This window comes from Bubalus kerabau, chromosome 2, assembly GCF_029407905.1.
Source record: "Bubalus kerabau isolate K-KA32 ecotype Philippines breed swamp buffalo chromosome 2, PCC_UOA_SB_1v2, whole genome shotgun sequence".
NCBI lineage: Eukaryota > Metazoa > Chordata > Mammalia > Artiodactyla > Bovidae > Bubalus > Bubalus kerabau.
In genome coordinates, this window is record NC_073625.1 from 146,058,602 (window position 1) to 146,084,597 (window position 25,996).

Genomic DNA, 25,996 nt, shown 5'->3' on the forward strand with positions numbered 1-25,996 from the left:
CAGTGTTCTTGCCTGGAGAATCCCAGGGACGGGGCAGCCTAGTGGGCTGCTGTCTATGGGGTCGCACAGAGTCGGACACGACTGAAGCGACTTAGCAGCAGCAGCAGCAGCACTATATAATAAATTACTATTTAATGAATTTTCAGTATTTAAATTTTTGAACAGTCTGAGAAATGCTGTTGTATAAAGACAGTTTTCTTAATTTGGGCATTGTATAGCAAATCAGAAAAATAAAAGGCAAATATTATGTGGTGTAAGAGTTAACAGGGGACCTGCTTTCTCAAAAGATAAAATTAACTTAAAACCATAATTGACTTTAAAATTTTTGTTTTGGGTTTGGGTTTTTGTTGTCTGTTTCTTTTTGGCTGTGTCACATGGCTTGCAGGATCTTAGTTTCTGACCGGAGATTGAACCTGGGCCCACAGCAGTGAAAGTGCCAAGTCCTAACCACGGAAACCACTAGGGGATTCCTCAGAATTTACTATCATGTCTCTGAGCAACAGTGAGCGCAGAGCACTATCTCATTCATTTTTGCTTTTCTGGTGTCTGGAGCAGTGACCAGAACAGAGCAGGGCCTCAACGGGTGCGCATCTTATGTAGAAATTACATGTATTAAATGGAACACTTTGTTTCAAGTGTTCTCAAACAGTTTTTTCTAAGAGCCTTGAAGATACCATTGCAAAGTTGGTTTCCCTCATTAATTATTTTATTGTGGAATTCTACCTCTATTTCAGACTCAATACCACTCAGGAAACTGTCCTGAAAACTCAAAGCCACAGGAGAATTTCCTTTTCAGCCCATCTTATTTTACAAATAAGCACAGACAACTGTGCCGCTGTGCAGTTTATACAAAGCTCTGTGTTGGGCCATGTTAGGCTGTAAGCTTTAGTGAGGTACTGTCCTTGTTTTTAGGGAGTTAGTGTGGTAGGAGAGAGACAGAAACACAGGCAACTAATTATATTGCAAGGCAGAAAGAAAAACTACTGTGGTTATAGTGTAAACAAAATGCTGTGGTTGCAGAGTGAAAGGAGTAATTAATTTGAGCCAGGAGGATCTGGAACAAGAAAGGAGAGAAACTAATATTTATTGAGGGCTTAAAATGTGCCAAGGGCGGAGCTGGTCCTTTCTCTCAAGCTCCGAGAGGAGGTGATGTTTAAGTGAGATGGGAGCTGAAAAGAGAGGGCTGTAGGGGTGTGTTTGGCCACTGGGACCATGTTGGGAAGGTATGTTTTCAAGAAGCAAAGAGACTGTGGGAAGACACCCTGCCACTGGCCCCGAGGGAGGGGACTGGGGCAAGGAGCAGCCTCAACTTGAGATAATTTTGTGAAAAAGGGGGTTTGTAAGAGGAAGCTGGTTTCTCTTATGTGAAGGAGATGGAGGGAGGAATTTCGTCAAAGAGTATGGCTCAGTGGTAAAGAATCTGCCTGCAAATACAGGAGACTCAGGAGATGTGGGTTTGATCCCTGGATTGGGAAGATCCCCTGGAGGAGGAAATGGCAACCCACTCCAGGTATTCCTGCCAGGAAAATCCCATGGAGAGAAGAGCCTGGCGGGCTACAGTCCATGGGGTCACAAAGAGTTGGACACGGCTAAGTGACAGAGGGTGCACAAGAATGTTGATAAGAACAGGCCTTGGTGTGGGGAGAGGAGAAACAAAGGGAAGGAAAATTGAGAGGGAAGGCGGGGCCTACTATTTGTGTTGATGGGTGTGAATTATGGGGGAGGAAGAGAGCAGGGATTTGGGGGTGAACTGGGAATTGTGACAAGGACACATATGGGAGTGTCTATTCAGTGGGGATAATGATGCAGGCCCAAGGTTCCAAAAAAAGCAAAAGCTAGTGATGTATCTGCTTGCATGGTCCTCTTGGGTACCTAGTGCTCTGCTGTGCTGGTGACTTTGGCTGGTCCCTGCAGGAGAGAGGGGCAAGTGTTAGTCAGCTTTCTCTCCAAACTAGAGCTCCCACTTTTAAAAACAAAAACTTTAGGCTGCACTGGGTCTTCGTTGCAGTGTGCAGTCTTCTCTTGTTGCAGAGCATGGGCTCAGTGGCCACATGGCATGTGGGATCTTGGTTCCCCAACCAGGCATTGAGCCTGTGTCTCCTGCATTGGAGGGCAGGGTCTTAACCAGCGGATCACCAGGGACATTCCACTTTTTAAGAGCACAGACTGTCATCACTTCCCTGTCCCACACAGAGCCTAGAATGGGACTGGGCAAGTGGCAGATTTTCACAAACTCATAACAGATGCTTGGAAAGCAAGGAGGGTAAATTTCAGCATAGGCAAGAGTTACAAAGAGTTGGACATGATTGAGCACACATACACACAAAAGACTAGGTATAGACTTTTTAAAGTGGTAGAAGTTTAACCTGAAAATTAACCACACCATTACAAAGAAGGTGAAAGCCATGGAAGGCTTTATAATTGAGAATGATTTCTAATGCCATGATTTTACAGGAAGGAAGCTGTGTGAATTGATTAACTTCTACAGTAATTTGTTGTCTGCTCATTATAGTCTCCTGTTTTGACTAATGAATACGTTTAGAGCTTCATCTCTGTGCAAGCTAAGGCATCCAGGCAGTTTGACTGTCTTAGAATAATTAGAGAATTTTGCATTGTCAGCCAGTGGGATACTTACCTCTCCCAGTGAGCTTCACAGAGTATTTTTTTCTATTTCCTCTTCCTTCCCTCATTAGTGTCTGTTATGGAATTAAGCCCAACTCTCCAACAGATCACTATAAAACATTTTATAGACATTTATAGGACTGATCTGACTGAACTAAACTATTATTAATTTGCTAATTAGGATGGTAAGAAGACAGATGTTATTCTTATGTGAGATAATTTAGGGGAATTTATCATATTAGGGCTTAAAGATGTTTTATCTAATTTACTGAAGGGCTAAACCAGGAAAGTTAAATGTGTGATAAACATGCCCCCCTCAGCCCTTTTGTGCCTGTGATACACATTTATAATTTATAATGCCACTCTTTTCCTCTGAGCCTGCATATGACTTCACAATTCTCCATACAGCACTGGAAACAGCAAGAGGTTGGGACCTGACATGAAAGATGAACCAGACAGCTAATTGTTCCTACAAGACTGTAAGTCCCTCAGGGGTAGGCACCAGGTCCAAGTCAAGACTCGACACACAAGAGACTCTTAATAAATGGTTTTCAGAATGAATGATAGAGAGATGGATAAATTAATGGGTGGGTGAATAATATTCCATTTCTTTCACTACTGGTTCAGGAAAGCCTGTGGGATGCATCTATCTCTGTGTTGTAGGGAACGTGCTTTGTATCACCTTGCGCCTGTGAACACTAGCTCACTGAATGATGTTGCTGGAAGAAAACTTAGAGAACATCTTTTCAGTTTTACAGAGATGAGAATAAGGTTCAGAGGAGGCATGCATCTAACACCAGGAGCCACTCTTCCCTTTTCTACATCTTACTAACTGTGAGACTTTTGGGGTCAATATTGCCTCTTCATCTGTAACCTGGAGTAGGAAATGAAAACCTACTCCAGCATTCTTGCCTGGAAAATTCCATGTATAGAGGAGCCTGGCAGGTTGCAGTCCATGGGGTCGCAAGAGTCAGACACGACTCTTCACTTCATCTGTAAAGTGGGAAGAATGAGCTTTTCAGGATTATTGTGAAGCTTTAACAAGATAAGGAACTACAAAGTGCTTAGTGTAGTGCCAGGATTTCCCTGGTGGCTCAGGCGGTAAAGCGTCTGTCTACAATGAAGGAGACCTGGGTTCGATCCCTGGGTCGGGAAGATTCCCCTGGAGAAGGAAATGGCAACCCACTCCAGTACTATTGTCTGGAAAATCCCGTGGACAGAGGAGCCTTGTAGGCTACAGTCCATGGGGTTGCAAAGAGTCAGACACGGCTGAGCGACTTCACTTCACTTAGTGTAGTGCCTGGTAGATGGTAAATGTGAAAACAAAATGTTAACTTTCTCCTTTTTCCTTTATTTTCATTAATATTAGCTGAACCAGTGATGGTACTCGGAGAAGGCAATGGCACCCCACTCCAGTACTCTTGCCTGGAAAATCCCATGGACGGAGGAGCCTGGTAGGCTGTGGTCCATGGGTCGCAAAGAGTTGGACACAACTGAATGACTTCACTTTCATGCATTGGAGAAGGAAATGGCAACCCACTTCAGTGTTCTTGCCTGGAGAAGCCCAGGGACGGGGGAGCCTGGTGGGCTGTCGTCTATGGGGTCTCACAGAGTCGGACACTGAAGTGACTCAGCAGCAGCAGCAGCAGTGATGATACTGTAGGTAGTTTTATCATAAGATTTATCATATTATGTTATACTGTGTTCTCCTTCTGTATTTTCAATGAATTGAAAACCTATGCTACCTGTGGATACAGAGCACCTACTGTAGACTGATGATAATTTTACTTCCAGATGGGACAGAAAATGAAATATTTGCTTGGAGAGCTTGATTAATCTCTTATAAGAAGTAATTAGCATTCCCTCTGACATTTGCCATTTGGAACTGCGCATTGTTCCCAGTGCTGTCAAAAGTACATAGTAGGGTACACACTGCTATATTCGAAAGGGATAACCAACAAGGACCTGCTGTATAGCACAGGGAACTCTGCTCAATGTTAGTGCCAGCTGAGATGGGAGTGGGGGTTGGAGGAGAACAGATACATGTTTATGCAGGGCTGAGTCCCTTCCCTGTTCCCCTGAAACTATCACAGCATTGTTAATCGGCTATACCCCAAAACAAAACGTTTTTGGTATTAGAAAATAAATAAAATTTAAAAATATATATAGTAGGTGCTCAATAAATATTTATGAAAGGAATGAAAAAAAACAGGCTAAACAATTCCCATTTTATACACATAGAAACTAAGACAAAGAGATGATAAGAAAAAGATTCTTATTAAACACAAATGAAACATTTTTTACATAGAAAATGTAAAATTCCTAAATTCATTGTTGTTTTCTTTGAATAATCATCTTGCTTCATAATACATTATACGTTTATAAAAGTTGTCTTTAAATAGTGCAGTGATGAAGTTTAATTTTAAAAAATGAGTGGGCTGAATTGTCCTTTAAAAAAACCTCAGTGTTTATATTGTTTATTCAAACCTTCAGGTCAGTCATTAGTTGCTGGACGGGATGGGGGTGTGAAGAGGAGGAGAAAAAGGAGAAGCCTTAGTTGGCTTCGCACTGGTTGCCAGGAAGCACACAAAGAGCATGCACACATGAAACAAACAAGGCCATGTTGCTGGGGCGGTAGTCATCAGAGGCACACACTTCACTGGGACAGAAACCCTATGGCTGTGTCACCTCACACCTCAAGACAAGAAAATGGAGTTTAAATCCATGACATACGAATAAAAGCAAGGTTAGCCAAAGAGATTTTGAAACATTGCTTTTCTAATGCATTTTAAACGAGTATTAGAAGTTGCATTTTGTGTCAGTTGCTATAAACCCGGGGGAAAGCTTTTATACTCCTGTAATCAAGCCAGGTTAAACAGAATATCCATGGTGGTGGGGGGAGGTGTTTTAAAAGCATTCAACAGTGGACTTTGAAAATAAACTGGAATTAAGGAAGAGTGAGGGTCAAGAGCTTTCATTCCCTGCCTCTGGGCTTGAATTTTTTGCCTCCTAATTGAGTGCCTTGAAAAGTACTTTTATTTTGGAATTCGATTGGTAAGTTGTTTCTTTTCAAAGGCACCTGTTGAAGGGAAAAGAAAAAAAAAAAAAAAAAAAAAAACTTATAGAGTTGAAGACTGCTGAAAAGAGGTGAAGCCATTATGAGTTGCCAGAATGCTACCCCTGGGTTGAACAAAGGATCTCAGCCGCGGCCAGAGAACCTGGAGGAGACTTCACACGGTGCAACTGCAAAAGAAGACGCCAGCACAGTGCTGCTTGAGAACCAACTCACCCTGGGCGACTTTGTCCAAGTGCAGAGAGCCTTTGAGGTAAGCACTCATCTTATTTGCTGGAGAGTTTGAGTTGTTTGTGAAAGGGGCAGGGATGGAACAAAGACTTTTCTCTTAAAAGATTTTTTTTTTTTAATATACTTAATAGTTAAAGGGGCTTCACGGGTGGCTCAGTGGTAAAAAATCTGCCTGCAATGCAGGAGACATAGGTTCAATCCCTGGGTCAGAAAGATCCCCTGGAGCAGGAAATGGCAACCCACTCCAGTACTCTTGCCTGGGAAATCCCACGGACAGAGGAGCCTGGCAGGCTAACAGTCCATGGGGTCATGAAAGAGTCAGACACATTTGAGAGACACAACAACAACAGGGAACTGAAGAGAATTAATCCGACTTGGATTTAACATGAAGTAACTTTATCCATTGGTTCATTGGGTGAGATAAAATTATTTAGTATGAAATTGCTGCTACTGAATATCATTACCATCCAGGAAGGAAAATGAATTCCAGAACAATTTTTTTTTTAAGAGATCAATGTACTTTTGGAAAATAGAAAGTTATGATGCTAAAAAAGGGAAGCCAGATCTCTAGGGTGACTCCCAATAATAACCCTATCCCTCTGCAAATGCAAATAGGCACCTCCAGGTATATGGGCTTCCCAGGTGAAGCTAATGGTAAAGAATCCACGTGTCAGTGCAGGAGACACTAGAGATGCAGGTTTGATCCTCAGGTTTGGAAGATCCCCTGGAGTAGGAAATGCAACCCACTCCAGTGTTCTTGCCTGGAGAATCCCACAGACAGAGGTGCCTGGTGGGCTACAGTCCGTGGGGTCACAGAGTCAGACACGACAGAGCATGCTCCCACGCATGCACCTCCTGTGTGAAGACATTCTCCCCTGCCTCACCCTAAGCAGCATGGCTCCTTTTCATAGCAGGTAGTGGCACTTCATTGTCCCAGCTCTCCTGTGAGGAATCAGTCTGCCACTCTTTTTTGCAAATATTGGAGCAATGCCAATGAAAACAAAAAAATTAAAATTTTAATTCTACATATAAACCTTAGGAATTTTAACTATAAATGAATAAGTTCCTTCTCTCTATCTCAATTAAGTTGGAACTCTGCTGAGGTGCAGAATGAACAGCGTACATCAAAATGACTTTTAGCCTCTGTGCTGATAGGAAATATTCTTCCATGCTGTGGAATTTCAGTAGATATGAGCCTCCATCCTTTCTACTTCATTACACTTGCTAAAATATGCTCTCAGGGCTTCAGAATGTCCTCTGAGGGTGCTTGAGAATGTCATGTTAATTTGAAACAGACATACAATGTTTGGGAATACCACCTTGAAACTAATAAAGCATGGTGAAATCTAACCATTCTATTGCCCTATAACTGGCACAAATTTTAATCTTTACCTACCCCCCAAAATAGTTGCTAGCCACTGAAAAACTACTATATCCTATTTTGTATAACCAGTTAAATTCTACCTGTGTCGATAATGTCCCATTAGTATCAATCATCTCTTTTTAATACTCTATCATATTTAGTAGGACAGACATGCTCTACCCTACACTTTTCTTATTTTAATCTTCATGTTTTTGCAGTTCACCCAAACCCACTGGTCTGAAAAGACTTTTAGTGCTGCTCATGTCCAATGCCCTAAATGAATCTGGCATATTTTGATAGACATTGCAAACATTTTGACAGCTTGAGGGCATTCAGAAAAACGTAACCACAGACTTTGACAGCTTTGACTCTGGAATGAACAGAAATGTGGGCAGTTTTGTTCTGGTGCTCAGAACATGAAGTAGAGTACTAGGGTCTGTTAGGAGAGTCTATGTTATAAAGTCCATGGGTTAGAGAGGGAAACTGCTACAAAAGGTTGGGGGTGGATGTTCTTTCCAAATTACTGATTAGTCTGGAGTGAACCAAAGTAAAATGGGACAATTCAATTTCAAGATCTTTTTTTTTTTTTTTTTTAAATCTCTAAATGTTTCAAAGACTGGAGCACTTGTTTTGAAATTAACCACTTTGAAGATCAGGTACCACTAATGGATCAAAAAGGAGAAAGAGATTACTATTCAGAGCTTGCATGAACCTAGAGAATCTAATGACAGCATTTAAAAAAGAAATTGAGCTTTGCAGGCTTACTTCAAGGAACAGTGAAAGTCCATCCAATTTTAACAGACTCAACAGACAGAATGGAATCATCCAATGGCAAATGTATAACCAGGAATAAAAATTAGGCCCTCGATACAACACAGTTTCCACAAACACCACAGACACCTAGAGAAGAATGATACACTGGATGATTTCCACAAACTCCCTTCCATCTGTCGTGAGGGATGGGCCCACAGGTCACAGGTGTAGATTGCTGTAAAAGGAAAAATTGCCCTCAGGGGTTGTTCTGCATCATAGAGCTCTGAAGGCAGTTATTTGTAGTCCATTCATTAAAGACACACTCTCGGAATGCCACAATTCTGAAACTGGATCCTTTTATCTCTTGTTTTGTTTTCTTGTACCCAGATTGCTTATTTGGAGCTGAAGAGTTGTCAGGTAATAGGCAAAGTCCATGTTCTTAAATAGCAGTAGCAATGCTTACCTGAAAAATGGAAAGATGAGTCTTTGAATTGTGTAGTGAATGTTTCACATGTTTCCAGATGAGTTATTACATACCATATAAATCTTAGTAGTAACATTTAGAAATAAAGTGCTTGGGACTTCCCTGGTGGTCCAGTGGTTGAAACTTGCCTTCCAAGGCACAGGGTGCAGGTTTGATCCCTGGTTGGGGAGCTGAGATCCCACATGCCCCGTGGCCAAAAAACCAAGACATAAAACAGAAGCAATATTGTAAAAAATTCAATAAAGATGTTAAAAATCAGTTCAGTTCAGTTCAGTTACTCAGTCGTGTCCGACTCTTTGCGACCCCATAAATTGCAGCATGCCAGGCCTCCCTGTCCATCACCAACTCCTGGAGTTCACTCAGACTCACGTCCATCGAGTCAGTGATGCCATCCAGCCATCTCATCCTCTGTCGTCCCCTTCTCCTCCTGCCCCCGATCCCTCCCAGCATCAGAGTCTTTTCCAATGAGTCAACTCTTCGCATGAGGTGGCCAAAGTACTGGAGTTTCAGCTTTAGCATCATTCCTTCCAAAGAAATCCCAGGGCTGATCTCCTTCAGAATGGACTGGTTGGATCTCCTTGCAGTCCAAGGGACTCTCAAGAGTCTTCTCCAACACCACAGTTCAAAAGCATCAATTCTTCGGTGCTCAGCTTTCTTCACAGTCCAACTCTCACATCCATACATGACCACTGGAAAAACCATAACCTTGACTAGACGTTAAAAATGGTCCACAACAAAAAATTCTTAAAAAAAAAAAAAAAAAAGGAAAGAGAACCTGAGTACTGCTTACATTGTTTGATGGTATAAATGAGTCAGAATCAGTGTTTAAGAGTCGGGGGTCAGACTTCTTGGATTTGATTCCTTGTTTTGTCACTGACAATGTAACTTTGTGCAAATCACTTAATCTCTCTGAGTCTCAGTTTCTTTTATTTCTAACCTGAGGATAATAGGGTTGTTGTGAGGATTAAATGAAATATTATCTGGAAAGCACTTGAAAGAGTGCTTTATATAGAAAAAATGCTCAGTCAACATAGTTATTATATCTTCAGTGAGTAGAAATTGAACAACATGGCCTTTAACAGTCTCTCAACTTTAACACATACATTCCCCCCCAAAAAAATTAAGCTTTGAATAACACTCACAACTATGCTTTTATATTCCTTTTGGTTGGGGTAGGAAGTGGAAACAATGAGTTGCAAAGACACAAATTCACATAGAAGAATACAAAAGCTCATCTTTTCATCTCGTATTTCATATTTGATTAGCATGTGAAAGATGTCAAGATATCTTGATCCTCTTCTTTAGAACAAAGAAGTTATCTGGATAGAAGTACTAGAAAAGTAACTATGAGTTTTGTTTTGTTTTGTTTTTTCTTTTAAGTGATGGTGTCCAAAAAGCCATATTTCAGTTTGCAGGGAATGTAACTTGTATTAGTCACAGAACTGTAAAATGCTTGTTACCCAAACTTCTCTACTTAAAGAAATGATGTGCTCTCTGGATAGTCATATTATTTTAATGTTGAACATACTTTACATTTTCTTAGATACTTCAGTAGCCCATTATTGTGTGAAGAGGGATGCCTATGATTTGCTGATCTGATAGGAATCTTGAGAAGTAGAAATTAATGGTCCAAGGGAAATGGGATTTTGGAAACGCTGCATTGAGACCTGATATATTTTAGTTTTTTTTCCCCAAGACTGTGGCTATGTAGGTTCTTGAATATTTCTTTTCTTGACTTCTCCATCATTGACTTCTTTATATCAGGACAATCTGCTCTTTGATATTGGAAGCCTTGTTGCCTGTTTGGCTTGGGTCTATAGTTTGCTGGACTCCCTGGATTGGGTCCTGACCTGCCTCTGTCAGCCACGCTGTCTGTAGCATCCCTTGGTACATCCTTTTTGGCCCTACCCTGTCTGCTCTGTGCTGCTATTTGCCCAGTTCAGTTCCATTCAGTCGCTCAGTTGTGTCTGACTCCTTGGGACCCCGTGAATTGCAGCACGCCAGGCCTCCCTGTCCATCAACAATTCCTGGAGTTCACTCAAACTCACATCCATTGACTCCGTGATGCCATCCAGCCATCTCATCCTCTGTCGTCCCCTTTTCCTCCTGCCCCCAATCCCTCCCAGCATCAGAGTCTTTTCCAATGAGTCAACTCTTTGCATGAGGTGGCCAAAGTACTGGCGTTTCAGCTTTAAAATCATTCTTTCCAAAGAACACCCAGGACCGATCTCCTTTAGAATGGACTGATTGGATCTCCTTGCAGTCCAAGGGACTCTCAAGAGTCTTCTCCAACACCACAGTTCAAAAGCATCAATTCTTCGGTGCTCAGCTTTATTCACAGTCCAACTCTCACATCCATACATGGCCATTTGCCCAAGTCCTACTAAATCTTAAGCTTCAGTTCAGTTCAGTTCAGTCGCTCAGTCGTGTCTGATTATTTGTGACCCCATGAACTGCAGCACGCCAGGCCTCCCTGTCCATCACCAATTCCCGGAGTTCACTCAGACTCACATCCATCGAGTCAGTGATGCCATCCAGCCATCTCATCCTCTGGCGTCCCCTTCTCCTCCTGCCCCCAATCCCTCCCAGCATCAGAGTCTTTTCCAATGAGTCAACTCTTCGCATGAGGTGGCCAAAGTACTGGAGTTTCAGCTTTAGCATCGTTCCTTCCAAAGAAATCCCAGGGCTGATCTCCTTCAGAATGGACTGGTTGGATCTCCTTGCAGTCCAAGGGACTCTCAAGAGTCTTCTCCAACACCACAGTTCAAGCATCAATTCTTCAGCGCTCAGCTTTCTTCACAGTCCAACTCTCACATCCATACATGACCACTGGAAAAACCATAGCCTTGACTAGACGAACTTTTGTTGGCAAAGTAATGTCTCTGCTTTTAAATATGCTATCTAGGTTGGTCATAACTTTCTTTCCAAGGAGTAAACATCTTTTAATTTCATGGCTGCAGTCACCATCTGCAGTGATTTTGGAGTCCAGAAAAATAAAGTCTGACACTGTTTCCACTGTTTCCCCATCTATTTCCCATGAAGTGATGGGACCAGATGCCATGATCTTCATTTTCTGAATGTTGAGCTTTAAGCCAACCTTTTCACTCTCCACTTTCACCTTCATCAAGAGGCTTTTTAGTTCCTCTTCACTTTCTGCCATAAGGGTGGTGTCATCTGCATATCTGAGGTTATTGATATTTCTCCCAGCAATCTTGATTCCAGCTTGTGCTTCTTCCAGCCCAGCATTTCTCATGATGTACTCTGCTTAAATAGCTTGAAATAATGCTCCTAAACCATATGTAAAAGGTGAGATATTTATGCTTAAAGTAGGAAGGGCCAAAACAGTTCAGTGTGAGAAAGGCATGGTAAAAATCCTAACAGGAAGTCCCCAGAGATGTTCAGGGAAGGTTCTCAGAACACACTTATCTTGGGGGATGAATGGAATCTAAACACAATGCACTTGTCCTCACTTAACCTAGATAGACCAAAGTTCAGGAGGTATTTGCAGTTCTGAAAATTGTGCTTAAGGTATAATAAATGATTAAATCCACAGAATTTATGATGTATTCATGCTTGATTGTCTCTATAAAAATTCCCAACATTTTTGTCTACAGCAGGGCCTATGAACAATGCTTCCCTTGTACCAACAGGACAAAATCGAGAGTTCTGATGCCCTGCTAGGCAGGGTAGACTTTAAGGAATCCAGAAAGTCACTGTTATCAAAAATTTAATTACATACAGTTAATTACATACATCTAATTTACAGTTAGATAAGTCATATTAAACCCCTCTCCAAACAAACAAACAAGAATGATCTTGGTCTTCTGATCCTCCTGTTCCACCCCTTCCACCCTCACCTCTCCCAGACATGAGAAGGAGAAATTACTTGAGTAACCCAATTGATGGTGACAGTGTTGGTCTGTATTTTTAAAGTAAGCAGTGGGTGGGTGGGTGGGGGGTAATCTATTAAAAGGATATGAGATTGAAAAAAAAAGATTCCCACTTTTTCCATTATTTGGCCTTTCTTTTATATATATAAATGAGTTTATTTTATTTATTTATATTTTGTCCATGCCACTTGGCATGTGAGATCAGAGTTCTCTGACCAGGTATTAAACCCTAGCCCCTGGCGTTGGAGGTCAGAGTCCTAGCCCCTGGACTGCTAGCCAAGTCCCTGTCCTTCTTTCTAAACTCTTAGGACTCTCCCAGTTCATAAGGGACTTGCCTTCTCATTTCCCACTGTATCTTTGTTATTAATTTACCCAAATGGACAGGCCTTCCTAGATGTAGCTCATGTTCCAGAGCTCTTCTTACCTCTTGCTTCTTTTTTTTTCTACTCTAGATATCACCATCCCAAATGCATAAATAAAACCATCTATTTTTGTTTCACCTCTCCTCAGAACTGTTAGATTTTGCTTGTTTCTGTCAAAATATGATACAGTCCATGAAGATCACTTAAAAATTATTTTTAAGGTAGGACTGATAGTTAACAACTGTATAGTATGGTATTCAATGAAGTTCTGAAATTAGAAAATTTTACAGGGTGTGCAAATTGTGTAAAGTATATGATGGCACATTCATGATAGAGGTTTATTTATCACTCATGTAGAGGGCAGATATTTCTAATTGGCAGCAGCTCCAAGTAGGGATTCTAACAGGTAAGCTCCTTCCATCTTCTGCCTTCAGGCTGGCCGTGTGTCAAGCTAGTCGTGGGAGTAAGAGCTTGAAGGAGCACACGGGGGAGGTTTCATGGGCCAAACTCCCCTCTCTACTGCCAGGGCAGCTGGAAAGGGTAGGCAGGCATGTGCCCAGAAAACAGTCTCACTCACTATCCTCAGAGTGTAATGGTAGGAAAATTTACATCTCTCCTAATAAACCTGTGTGCTATATTTCATAGATTAAGGAAAGCTATGTACCTAAGGATGCTTTATGTTTTGCCTTTGTTGCCAGGAAGTTCAAAGTTAAGTTTAGTCTTCGATTGATACAATGATTATTAACATAAATTTTTCTGAAACATTTATCTTCTATTTTCATTCTACGATTCTTGTTCTTTTATCTTGGTTTTAATGGTCTGACTGCCTATGTACTGTAACTGAACTCAAGTTCTTTCTGGAAATCAGTGGAGGTAAAAATGATGAATAAAAATTAAATGTCTTTGAAGTATGGTGAGATTTTACCAAATACCTCTGTAGGTATCGTGTGATTTGATCCTCTCACCAGCCTGGGATGTAGTCAAGGCACGTATTTTTATTTCCCATTTACACATGAGGATAATAAAGCTCAAAGATACTTAACTGAGGTACCCTATAGAGCAGAGCCAGGGCCCTGGGGTAGATAGTCAACCTTCTAGCCCTTTGTATGGCAGGGCTCCCACTGGCCACCAGGCACCCATCCTTTGGGATTTGCTCTAAGGAACAGGAATCCAATAGGATACGGACTTTAATAATCAAATGAACATGTCAAGTTAGTACCACACAGACACTGTGCCTTGGTCACTTGGAATTAATGCAAATCAGCAAATAATAAGCCACGTCCGAGGTCAGGAGCAGAAGCCAGGAGGACCCCATGCCCGAAGGGCGCGGCCAAGAGGAGTTACCCCACATCCGAGGTCAGGAGCAGCGGCCGAGAGTACCAGACTGCGACGGCGCAGGAACAGCGGAGAGGAGCTACCCCACATCCGAGGTCAGGGAAGGCGGCCAGGAGGAGCTACCCCACGTCCCCACGCCCAAGGCCAGGGCGGCGGCGGGGAGGAGCAACCCCATGTCCAAGGAGCCGTGGCTGCGCGGATGCAGGAGGGCCTAGAGGAGCTATCCCACGCTGAAGGTCAGGAAGAGCTGCTGTGAGAGATACCCCTTGTCCAAGGTAAGGAGCAATGGCTGTGGTTTGCTGGAGCAGACGTGAAGAGATACCCCATGCCCAAGGTAAGAGAAACCCAAGAAAGACAGTAGGTGTTGCAAGAGAGCATCAGAGGGCAAACACACTGAAACCATACTCACAGAAAACTAGTCAATCTAATCACACTAGGACCACAGCCTTGTCTAACTCAATGAAACTAAGCCATGCCTGTGGGGCAACCCAAGATGGGCGGATCATGATGGAGAGATCTGACAGAATGTGGTCCACTGGAGAAGGCAATGGCAAACCACTTCAGTATTCTTGCCCTGAGAACCCCATAACAGTATGAAAAGGCAAAATGATAGGATACTGAAAGAGAAACTCCCCAGGTCAGTAGGTGCCCAATATGCTACTGGAGATCAGTGGAGAAATAACTGCAGAAATAATGAAGGGATGGAGCCAAAGCAAAAAGAATACCCAGCTGTGGATGTGACTGGTGATAGAAGCAAGGTCCGATGCTGTAAAGAGCAATATTGTATAGGAACCTGGAATGTCAGGTCCATGAATCAAGGCAAATTGGAAGTGGTCAAACAAGAGATGGCAAGAGTGAATGTCGACATTCTAGGAATCAGAGAACTGAAATGGACTGGAATGGGTGAATTTAACTCAGATGACCATTATATCTACTACTGCAGGCAGGAGTCCCTCAGAAGAAATGGATAGCCATCATGGTCAACAAGAGTCTGAAATGCAGTACTTGGATGCAATCTCAAAAACGACAGAATGATCTCTGTTCGTTTCCAAGGCAAACCATTCAATATCACAGTAATCCAAGTCTATGCCCACACCAGTAATGCTGAAGAAGCTGAAGTTGAATGGTTCTATGAAGACCTACAAGACCTTTTAGAACTGACACCCAAAAAAGATGTCCTTTTCATTATAGGGGACTGGAATGCAAAAGTAGGAGTCAATAAACACCTAGACTAACAGGCAAATTTGGCCTTGGAATATGGAATGAAGCAGGGCAAAGACTAATAGAGTTTTGCCAAGAAAATGCACTGGTCATAACAAACACCCTCTTCCAACAACACAAGAGAAGACTCTATACATGGACATTACCAGATGGTCAACACCGAAATCTGATTGATTATATTCTTTGCAGCCAAAGATGGAGAAGCTCTATACAGTCAGCAAAAACAAGACCAGGAGCTGACTGTGGCTCAGACCATGAACTCCTTATTGCCAAATTCAGACTTAAATTGAAGAAAGTAGTGAAAACCACTAGACCATTCAGGTATGACCTAAATCAAATCCCTTATGATTATACAGTGGAAGTGAGAAATAGATTTAAGGGCCTAGATCTGATAGATAGAGTGCCTGATGAACTATCGACTGAGATTCATGACATTGTACAGGAGACAGGGATCAAGACCGTCCCCATGGAAAAGAAATGCAAAAAAGCAAAATGGCTGTCTGGGGAGGCCTTACAAATAGCTGTGAAAAGAAGAGAAGCGAAAAGCAAAGGAGAAAAGGAAAGATATAAACATCTGAATGCAGAGTTCTGAAGAATAGCAAGAAGAGATAAGAAAGCCTTCTTCAGCAATCAATGCAAAGAAATAGAGGAAAACAACAGAATGGGAAAGACTAGAGATCTCTTCAAGAAAATCAGAGATACCAAAGGAACATTTCATGCAAAGATGGGCTCAATAAAGGACAGAAATGGTATGGACCTAACAGAAGCAGAAGATATTAAGAAGAGATGGCAAGAATACACAGAAGAACTGTACAAAAAGAGCTTCACGACCCAGATAATCACGATGGTGTGATCACTGACCTAGAGCCAGACATCCTGGAATGTGAAGTCAAGTGGGCCTTAGAAAGCATCACTATGAACTAAGCTAGTGGAGGTGATGGAATTCCAGTTGAGCTATTCCAAATCCTGAAAGATGATGCTGTGAAAGTGCTGCACTCAATATGCCAGCAAATTTGGAAAACTCAGCAGTGGCCACAGGACTGGAAAAGGTCAGTTTTCATTCCAATCCCAAAGAAAGGCAATGCCAAAGAATGCTCAAACTACCGCCCAATTGCCCTCATCTCACCCGCTAGTAAAGTAATGCTCAAAATTCTCCAAGCCAGGGTTCAGCAATACGTGAACCGTGAACTTCCTGATGTTCAAGCTGGTTTTAGAAAAGGCAGAGGAACCAGAGATCAAATTTCCAACATCCACTGGATCATGGAAAAAGCAAGAGAGTTCCAGAAAAACATCTATTTCTGCTTTATTGACTATGCCAAGGCCTTTGACTGTGTGGATTACAATAAACTGTGGAAAATTCTGAAAGAGATGGGAATACCAGACCACCTGATCTGCCTCTTGAGAAATTTGTATGCAGGTCAGGAAGCAACAGTTAGAACTGGACATGGAACAACAGACTGGTTCCAAATAGGAAAAGGAGTACGTCAAGGCTGTATATTGTCACTCTGTTTATTTAACTTCTATGCAGAGTACATCATGAGAAACGCTGGACTGGAAGAAACACAAGCTGGAATCAAGATTTCCAGGAGAAATATCAATAACCTCAGATATGGAGATGACACCACCCTTATGGCAGAAAGTGAAGAGGAACTCAAAAGCCTCTTGATGAACGTGAAAGTGGAGAGTGAAAAAGTTGGCTTAAAGCTCAACATTCAGAAAACGAAGATCATGGCATCCAGTCCCATCACTTCATGGGAAATAGATGGGGAAACAGTGGAAACAGTGTCAGACTTTATTTTTCTGGACTCCAAAATCACTACAGATGGTGACTGGAGCCATGAAATTAAAAGACACTTACTCCTTGGAAGGAAAGTTATGACCAACTTAGATAGCATATTCAAAAGCAGAGACATTACTTTGCCAACAAAGGTTCGTCTAGTCAAGGCTATGGTTTTTCCTGTGGTCATGTATGGATGTGAGAGTTGGACTGTAAAGAAGGCTGAGCGCCGAAGAATTGATGCTTTTGAACTGTGGTGTTGGAGAAGACTTTGAGAGTCCCTTGGACTGCAAGGAGATCCAACCAGTCCATTCTGAAGGAGATCAGCCCTGGGATTCCTTTGGAAGGAATGATGCTAAAGCTGAAACTCCAGTACTTTGGCCACCTCATGCGAAGAGTTGACTCATTGGAAAAGACTCTGATGCTGGGAGGGATTGGGGGCAAGAGGAGAAGGGGAAGCCAGAGGATGAGAAGGCTGGATGGCATCACTGACTCGATGGACATGAGTCTGAGTGAACTCCAGGAGTGATGGACAGGGTGATGGACAGGGAGGCCTGGCGTGCTGCGATTCATGGGGTCACAAAGAGTCGGACATGACTGAGCAACTGATCTGATCTGATCTGATAATAAATCAATGCAGAGAAGTGTGGAAGAATGAAAGGGAAGGATAGGAGTAACTCATTGCTTTTTTATTACTTTTTCCTTTTTGAAGGCATTCAGTGGAGGCCTGTGAGAAGGTAAACAAGTAAAGCTTAATCTACTACTGTATTCCATAGTACAGAGTGCATCCAGCAATCTCAGTCAGTCCATCACTTGCTGACCAAAAGCAGCAGGTCAGAGCATTTCTCACTCCAGCTCCCTTAGAAGAATCAAAAAACCTCATTTTTTATGGCAGCAGAAAATCAGTGAACCCTGCAGGTGCCCTTCCTCATCATTAAGGTAATAACATGAAGACAAATTTGATAGCCCTGCAGTTGGCACAAACGGAAACGACAGAGGATGCTTTGGTGGTTTTGTCTGAGTTGTTAGAATTCATGGGGAGGTTAACAAAGGATGCCATCATTGGAACACAAGCAAGTGAAGTTCTCTGTCAACACACATGAAAAATCGGCCTTCCTGAACACTGCTGCCCTTGTGCTGAATTTTGTGACAAGTTCTAACAGCTTCGTGCCTTTTCTAATTTCTCTGTTTGCTTTCAGAACTGGCATTTATAAAAATTAATCTAGATCACAAAGGGTGATGAAGAGTACTTTTGAGGGACAAACATTTTCACCTTAAGCTTTGGCCAGGATTGGAGTAGAGAAGGCAAGCAAGAAACTTGTTATAAAGGAGAAAGAAAGCAAGCAAAGATGCCTACTGCTATTCATTTATAGTATATCAACTTAACCAGACCTTTACACCATGGGCCTGTGTGCTTCCTCAGTCACTTCAGTTGTGTCCAACTCTTTGTGACCCCGTGGGTCATAGCCTACCAGGCCCCACTGTCCATGAGATTTCCCAGGCAAGAGTACTGGAGTGGGGTGCCATGCCCTCCTCCAAAGGATCTTTCCAACCCAGGGATCAAGCCTCATCTCTCTGTCTCCTCTATAGCAGATTGTTTATTGCTGAGCCACCAGAGAAACCAAGATGTAGGGCACAGCCTACCGTTTCAAATTTCCTAAAATTTAAGAAAGAAAAATGAGGAAAACAGACAATTGGAGGGATATAATTTGTGCTGTTTTGATTTTGCATTTGTGCTGTGTTAGCAAGTATAGTTACACCCAATGATTAGACAAGAGCCCTCTGAATTGCCCTTCATGATTTCTGATCTTTCCCTGAAGCTCTGGTCAGACACAAGTCGCTCGGGTCATTTTTTCCTCTCATCAGGTGTTACCAACATATTATGGAAAAGAGTCTTGTTAGATCTTGACTCTGGGCACAAGCATTCTCTGCTGAGGACTTCCAGGGATACAGTTTTCCTATACTCTGTTGCTTCCCATGTTCTCTCTTCTTAATTCTCACAACCTCTGAGGCCAGGTTCTCACACTGGTCTTTCTCCAGATCTGTCCAATATGGCAGCCTTGAGCCAAAGGTGGCTATTTAAATTAAAATGAGATAAAGTTCAGTTCAGTTCAGTTGCTCAGTTATGTCTGACTCTTTGTGACCCCATGAACCGCAGCATGCCAGGCCTCCCTGTCCATCACCAACTCCTGGAGTCCACCCAAACCCCTGTCCATTGAGTCGGTGATACCATACAGCCATCTCATCCTCTGATGTCCCCTCCTCTTCCCGCCCTCAATCTTTCCCAGCGTCAGGGTCTTTTCAAATGAGTCAGCTCTTTGCATCAGGTGGCCAAAGTATTGGAGTTTCAGCTTCAACATCACTCCTTCCAATGAACACCCAGGACGGATCTCCTTTAGGATGGAATGGTTGGCTCTCCTTACGGTTCAAGGGACTCAAGAGTCTTCTCCAACACCACAGTTCAAAAGCATCAATTCTTCAGCACTCAGCTATCTTATAGTCCAACTCTCACATCTATACCTGACCACTGGAAAAACCATAGCCTTGACTAGATGGACCTTTGTTGACAAAGTGATGTCTCTGCTTTTTAATATGCTAAGTTGCTCATAACTTTCCTTCCAAGGAGTAAGCATAATAAAGTTAGAACTTACTTAATAAAATAAAAGTTCAGTTCCTCACAAGCACCGGCCATGTTTAAAGTATTCAGTAAGTACATGTGGCTAGTAGTCACCACAGTGGAGAGTACAGATTAAAGAACATTTTCTTCATCAGAGAAAGTTCTGTTGGACAGTTAGACCTTTTTCTTGGTATCCTAGTAGCTTTCCCCCTTTCCATACTTCTGGTCATATATATATGGCCAACAGGCTACTCTCAGCCCCTCAGTACGCACTGGAAGTATACCAGGCTCCTCATTCCTTAGAGCCTGGAGGCCAAACTGATTATTAACTCTGGTGATTATTGGTGTTGTTCAGTCACTCAGTCATATCCTACTCTTTGCTACCCCGTAAACTGCAGCATGCCAGGCTTCCCTGTCCTTCACTATCTCCCGGAGTTTGCTCAAACTGATATCCATTGAGTTGGTGACACCACCCAACCATCTCATCCTCTGTTGCCCCTTCTCCTCCTACCCTCAATTTTTCCAACATCAGGGTCTTTTCCAGTCAGTTGGCTCTTTGCATCAAGTGGCTGAAGTAGTGGAGCTTCAGCTTCAGCCTCGGTCACTTCAGTGAATATTCAGGATCGATTTCCTTTTGGATTGACTGGTTTGATCTCCTTGCTGTCCAAGAAACTCTCAAGAGTCTTCTCCAGAACCACAATTTGAAAGCATCAATTCTTCAGTGCTCAGCCTTCTTTACAGTCCAACTCTCACATCCATATATGATTACTGGAAAACCATAGTTTTGACTATATGGACTTTTGTTGGCAAAGTGAATGTCTCTGCTTGTTAATATGCTGTCTAGGTTTGTCATAGCTTTTCTTCCAACGAATAAGCTTCTTTTAATTTCGTCACCATCTGCAGTGATTTCGGAGCCCAAGAAGATAAAATCTGCCACTGTTTCCGCTTTTCCCTCATCTATTTGCCATGAAGTGATGGGACCGCCTGCCATAATCTTAGTTTTTTGAATTTTGAGTTTTAAACCAGGTTTTTCCACTCTCCTCTTTTACCCTCATAAAGAGGCTCTTTAGTTCCTCTTCACTTTCTGCCTTTAGTGTGGTATGATCTGCATATCTGACATTGTTGATATTTTTTTCTGTCAATCTTGATTCCAGCTTGTGAGATATCCAGCTTTGCCCCTAGAGATACCAGAAAATATTTTCCTTTTTAATTTAGTCTAAGACCCATTTCTCCATGTTCCTTTACCAGGACTGTAGAGAATGGGGACATCCATTTCTCTCTAAGGAATCCTTACCTCCCCACTTCAAGCCCAGAGCTCACCCCTCCCCACTGGTATTCAGTTAGGCTTACAGTTCCAACAAGTCAGTCACAAAATTATCTGACACTGGATGAAGCATTATCCATATTGTCCATTCTTGTGGCATTTTAGTTATTAAGTGTATTCCTGTTTTAGAACCTATCAAATGCTGGTGCCTCAGGTTGAAATATTCCTGCTTCTCTCCCCACAATCTCCAGCTAATTCCTATTCATACTTCATATTTAAATACTGCTGTCCCCAGAAAGCCTTCTCTCTCCACCCTGGCTGGATTAATATCTTAATACCTATTCCTGTCTCCTTTCCTCATAGCTCCTGTATGTTCTTCTCTTGTACTAATTGCAGATGCTCTGATTAAGTACAACTAGAGCCAAGTAGAAGGATCAGAAAGGCAGAGAGAAATCCGTGTGAGATCCCGGAAGGTGGAGACCCTGGGTGCAAATGAGATCATCTTGAGGAAAGAGCACAGTGTCTAAGACTGGATCTTAGGGAAATCCTTCAAGGGGGTAAAGAAACAACTGGAGTCCTTACATACAATACAATACAGAAAGAGAAGCAGGGTTATTTCCTAGAAATAACTTAGGGAGGAGAAACAGGCAAACAGGAAAAGTTGGTGCAGCCAGTCATACACAATTTCATTTAACAATCCTTTTAAAAACAAGTTAGAATGAATACAACATCTTCATGGTTATAAAATCAAATGTATCATGTGAAATCCCCTCTGGCTCACCTTCAGTGACTAGTCTGGGTAACTACACCTTTTTTTTTTTTTTTTTTTGGTAGTTGTGCTTTTTTTATTGTAATGGTTTTATTTTTTAATTGGAGGATGATTTCTTTATAATGTTGTATCACTTTCTGCCATACAATAATGCGATTGATAACTATTCAATGCTGCATCCTTCCAGTGTGTTTTTGTTCATATCTACCCGTATATGCACATATACATATCATATGTAACTTTATTTTACATACAATGTTATTTTACATATAATATATATTACATACTTCATCATATTTTGTGCATTCAAGGAAAAGTACCATATAAATAGCTGCTAAACATGTTAAAAGATGCTCAAATTCACTAGGAATTGGATTTGAAGTTCTAAGCAAGAAAGAAGACAGCCTTTTCATTCATCAGCTTGGAAAATATTAGAAAGATAGATGATATTTTCTGTTGGCAAAGAATCAGGGAAATGGACACTATTACTAAGACTATAAATTGTCAAGGCTGTTTTTGGTAAGCAATTTTCCAAAATATATCAAATATATAATTTTTGAACCAGCAATTCTAATTCTACAAGCTATCCTAAATAAATTATGACAGGGGCAGAAATAAAATTTGTATAAAATATTCATTGTAATATTGTCAATAAAATGGAGTATTTAAAATAGCCCACATGTTCATCAATAAATTAATGGATAAATAAATTGAGGTAAACTTCTACTACTCTGCTATTAAAAAGAATAAGGAAGACACCAAATTGCCATGATTTACTATTCAATGAAAAGAAGAAAATAACAGAAAAGTGCATAATATTATTCTAAAATGAAAAATGTGTGTTTTTGTGTATGTGTCAAGGTCTCAATTATGGAAAAATAGAACCATGCCTGTAGCAAAGTAAGGTATGCCAAATGGCTTTGTGGGCTTTTTATCTATACCATAATTCAATGCAAAGATAAATGTTATTAAAATGTCAGTATATCTTAATAGCCTAAAGACTTGTTGCGACTATTTTCTAAACATACGGTCTAATGATGCTGAATTTAAAAGCAGGACCGTTTTTGGACTTTCCTGTTGGTACAGTGGTTAGGACTCTGTGCTTCCATTGTAGGGGGCATGAGTTCAATCCCTGGTCAAGAAACTAAAATCCTATATGCTTCTCTGTGTGACAAAAAAAGATTAAAAAGTTAAAGTTAAAAAGAATAAAAATAAAAGTAGCACCTCCTCTAGATATGTTGTCTTAATATTAAGTAGTTTTCTTCAGGAGAAGGAAATGGCAACCCACTCCAGTGTTCTTGCCTGGAGAATCCCAGGGACAGGGGAGCCTGGTGGGCTTCCGTCTATGGGGTCACACAGAGTCGGACACGACTGAAATTACTTAGCAGTTTTCTTCATCACTTTCCTTTCACTGAGCTTTAGCATCAAGAGAGAGACTATAGAAACCTATTTTATTGCCTATATTTTACAGATGAGGAAATGAAAGGATTTGTCCAGGTCTATTTGACTTGTTGGCAGAACCAGAATATCACCCAAATAGTCTGATATCTTTTTCTGTCTGTTTATTCTTAGTGAAGAATGCTAAACTTCACTCAAACTTACTTCTAATTTTCCAATGTTATTTTATACAGTGTTATCTTATAATTTGGGCTTTCTTTACTACTCTGACCCCCACAAAGTGAAAGTCGCTCAGTCGTGTCTGACTCTTTGAGACCCCATGGACTATACAGTCGATGGAATTCTCAAGAATCGAACCCATGTCTCTTATGTCTTCAGCATTGGCAGGCAGATCTTTATCACTGCACCACCTGGGAAGTCCAGTGTGGTTATGTATACACACACACACACACACACACACACATACATATACATATACATATGCATATATACAGTGTCTTACTCCTTCCAGGAGACTTAATACAATATGACAGATGGGTAGCTTACAAACAACAGAAGTTTATTACTCACACTTCCGGAGACAGGGAGTCTGAGATCAGGGCACCAGGATGGATGGGTGAAGACCCTCTCCCAGGCTGCAGACTTCTTGCTGTGTCTTCACATGGTAGAGACGGCTAGGGAGCTCTAGATGTCTCTTACACAAGAACACTAATTCCATTCATAAGAGCTCCATATTCATAAACTATCAGTTTCCAAAGGCCCCACTGCCTAATATCATCATGTTGGGCATTAAAATTTCAATTGGTGAATTTTGAGGGGACACGAATATTCAGACCATAGTACATCGTTTTACCTCAGTCATTTAAAAGTGAGTTCAGGCATGATAATAGTTTGCCCCAATTAGCTCAAAATATATCTCTTAAGAACAAGGGCTGTCTTCTAAATTTAACTTCATATATTACCTAATAAAATGTGTATATTAAAATATCCCCATTTGTCCTAATGTCTTTCACTTTTTTTTTAAATTACAGATCTTTTCCAGGATTACACATTTCCTTTAATTTCCTTTAATCGAGAAGTATAATCCTACTTTTTGTGATCTATCATGATATGGACATTTTTGAGGAGTCATGCCATGTCTAGAACATCTCACAATCTGCATTTTCTCGTTAATTTGATTTAGGTACACTGTTAGATTTAGGTTCACCATTTTAGGCAAGAATACTTCATAAGAAGTGTTATGTCTACCTCTTGAGACATCAGAGGCACAGCATGTTGCTTTCCCATTACTGGTGATGCTATAAGCTAGATCCCTTGATTAAAGTGGGTCCACTAGGGGTTTTGGATTCCCAGGGGGCACAGTGGTAAAGAATCTGCTTGCCAATGCAGGAGACACAAGAACAGAGGACAGAGGAGCCTGGTGAGCTACAGTCTATGGAGTCACAAAGAGTTAGGCGTGACTGAGTGACTGTTCTAAACATAGCATTACTCTGTAAAAAAGAGGCTGCTTCTTTCTCACCCCTTTTGTTCTCTTCCCTCATTATCACTTTATCTCTGTATCTTGAATATTACTACAGACTCATGGAATCATTGATTCTATTCAATGCATTATTATCTATTATCATCATTATTCTTTCTGATACTGGAACTTGCCCCAAATTTGGTCAGTGTCAGTCCCTTCAAACCAGCTCCCACATCCTTTTTACAAGTTTCCATCAATCTTTTAGGGCTTCCCTGTTGGCTCAGATGATAAAGAATCTGCCTGCAATTCAGGAGACCTGGATTCAATCCCTGAGTCGGAAAGGTCTCCTGGAGAAGCGAATGGCTACCCACTCCAGTATTCTAGCCTGGAGAATCCCACGGACAGAGGAGCCTGGTGGGCTACTGTCCAAGGGATCACAATCAATCTTTTATTACTTCCTTGCTTTTTGGCAGAGCTTCTGCCCAACCGTCAACCTTGATCAACTGTAGACTTTGGTCAGTGAACAGACACTGATAAATACTGCCAGAAACAAGACTGGAGCTTTTCCCATCACTAATGTGGTGTGATCAGGCTACTGTGAAGTTCTGGGGAAGGGAAAGCTCCTAAATCAATCTGTCATGAAGACCAAATTCTTCAACAGAAGAGCGGAGGGAAGGATTGAGGATGTATGTATGTGTGGGGGGCTTTATCCTAGTGGCTTGAAGTCACATGGAGGGAGGTTCATGAAGAGCTCCTTATTTATATATACAAATTTTTTTTGAGCTATGTTGCCCATGGAATTTTCTCAGTGGCCATGTCACTGCTTGCCATCTTGTCTCCCATCTTGTCCACCTCCCCTGTCTGATGCTATTCTCTTCCCAGCTGTTTAATCAAACAGCAAAAACTACCAAATTCTTCTTCTCTCCTTTAGAGCAGCTTGAACCTTTTTATTTCTTGATTGATGTCTTTCATGTGCCTCAAGTTTCACTTTCTAACTAAATAGGAGTATCAAGAATCTGAACAAAGATATTTTGGCATCAAAATTAACTTGGTATATTTTACCTTATAAGAATTGGAAAGAATCCACTAAAAGATTTAGCTACAAGTTATTAATCCTCATCGTAAGAACAGCTTCAGTGGAGGGGAAGGGAAATGAGCTGGATTGCAAAGACTGAGTAAGTTGGAGCAGAGAGAATTGAAACAGTGAAAGAATATGATTCCTTCAAGATGGCTGTTCGAAAGGAGAAGGGTGGGGCAGTGGCTAAAAGAGATGGGAATGCCGAGTAAAATTTTTAACAGTTCAAGTAATTTTATTACGTTGAAATGCTAATGAAAAGGAATCAATAGACAGCAAGAGGAGATATTCACTGAGGTG

The 25,996-nt window shown here is 41.5% G+C and overlaps 1 protein-coding gene across 1 annotated transcript in view; it reads left to right on the forward strand.

Moving 5' to 3' along the window:
• Window positions 1-5,751: 5,751 nt before the first annotated feature.
• Window positions 5,752-25,996, forward strand: part of WDR49 (WD repeat domain 49) — a 185,578-nt gene continuing 165,333 nt past the window's right edge. Inside the window, exon 1 of the mRNA XM_055569164.1 lies at window positions 5,752-5,948. Within this exon, the coding sequence (XP_055425139.1) occupies window positions 5,781-5,948 (168 nt within the window). The 5' untranslated portion in view covers window positions 5,752-5,780. The remainder of the gene's footprint in view (window positions 5,949-25,996) is intronic.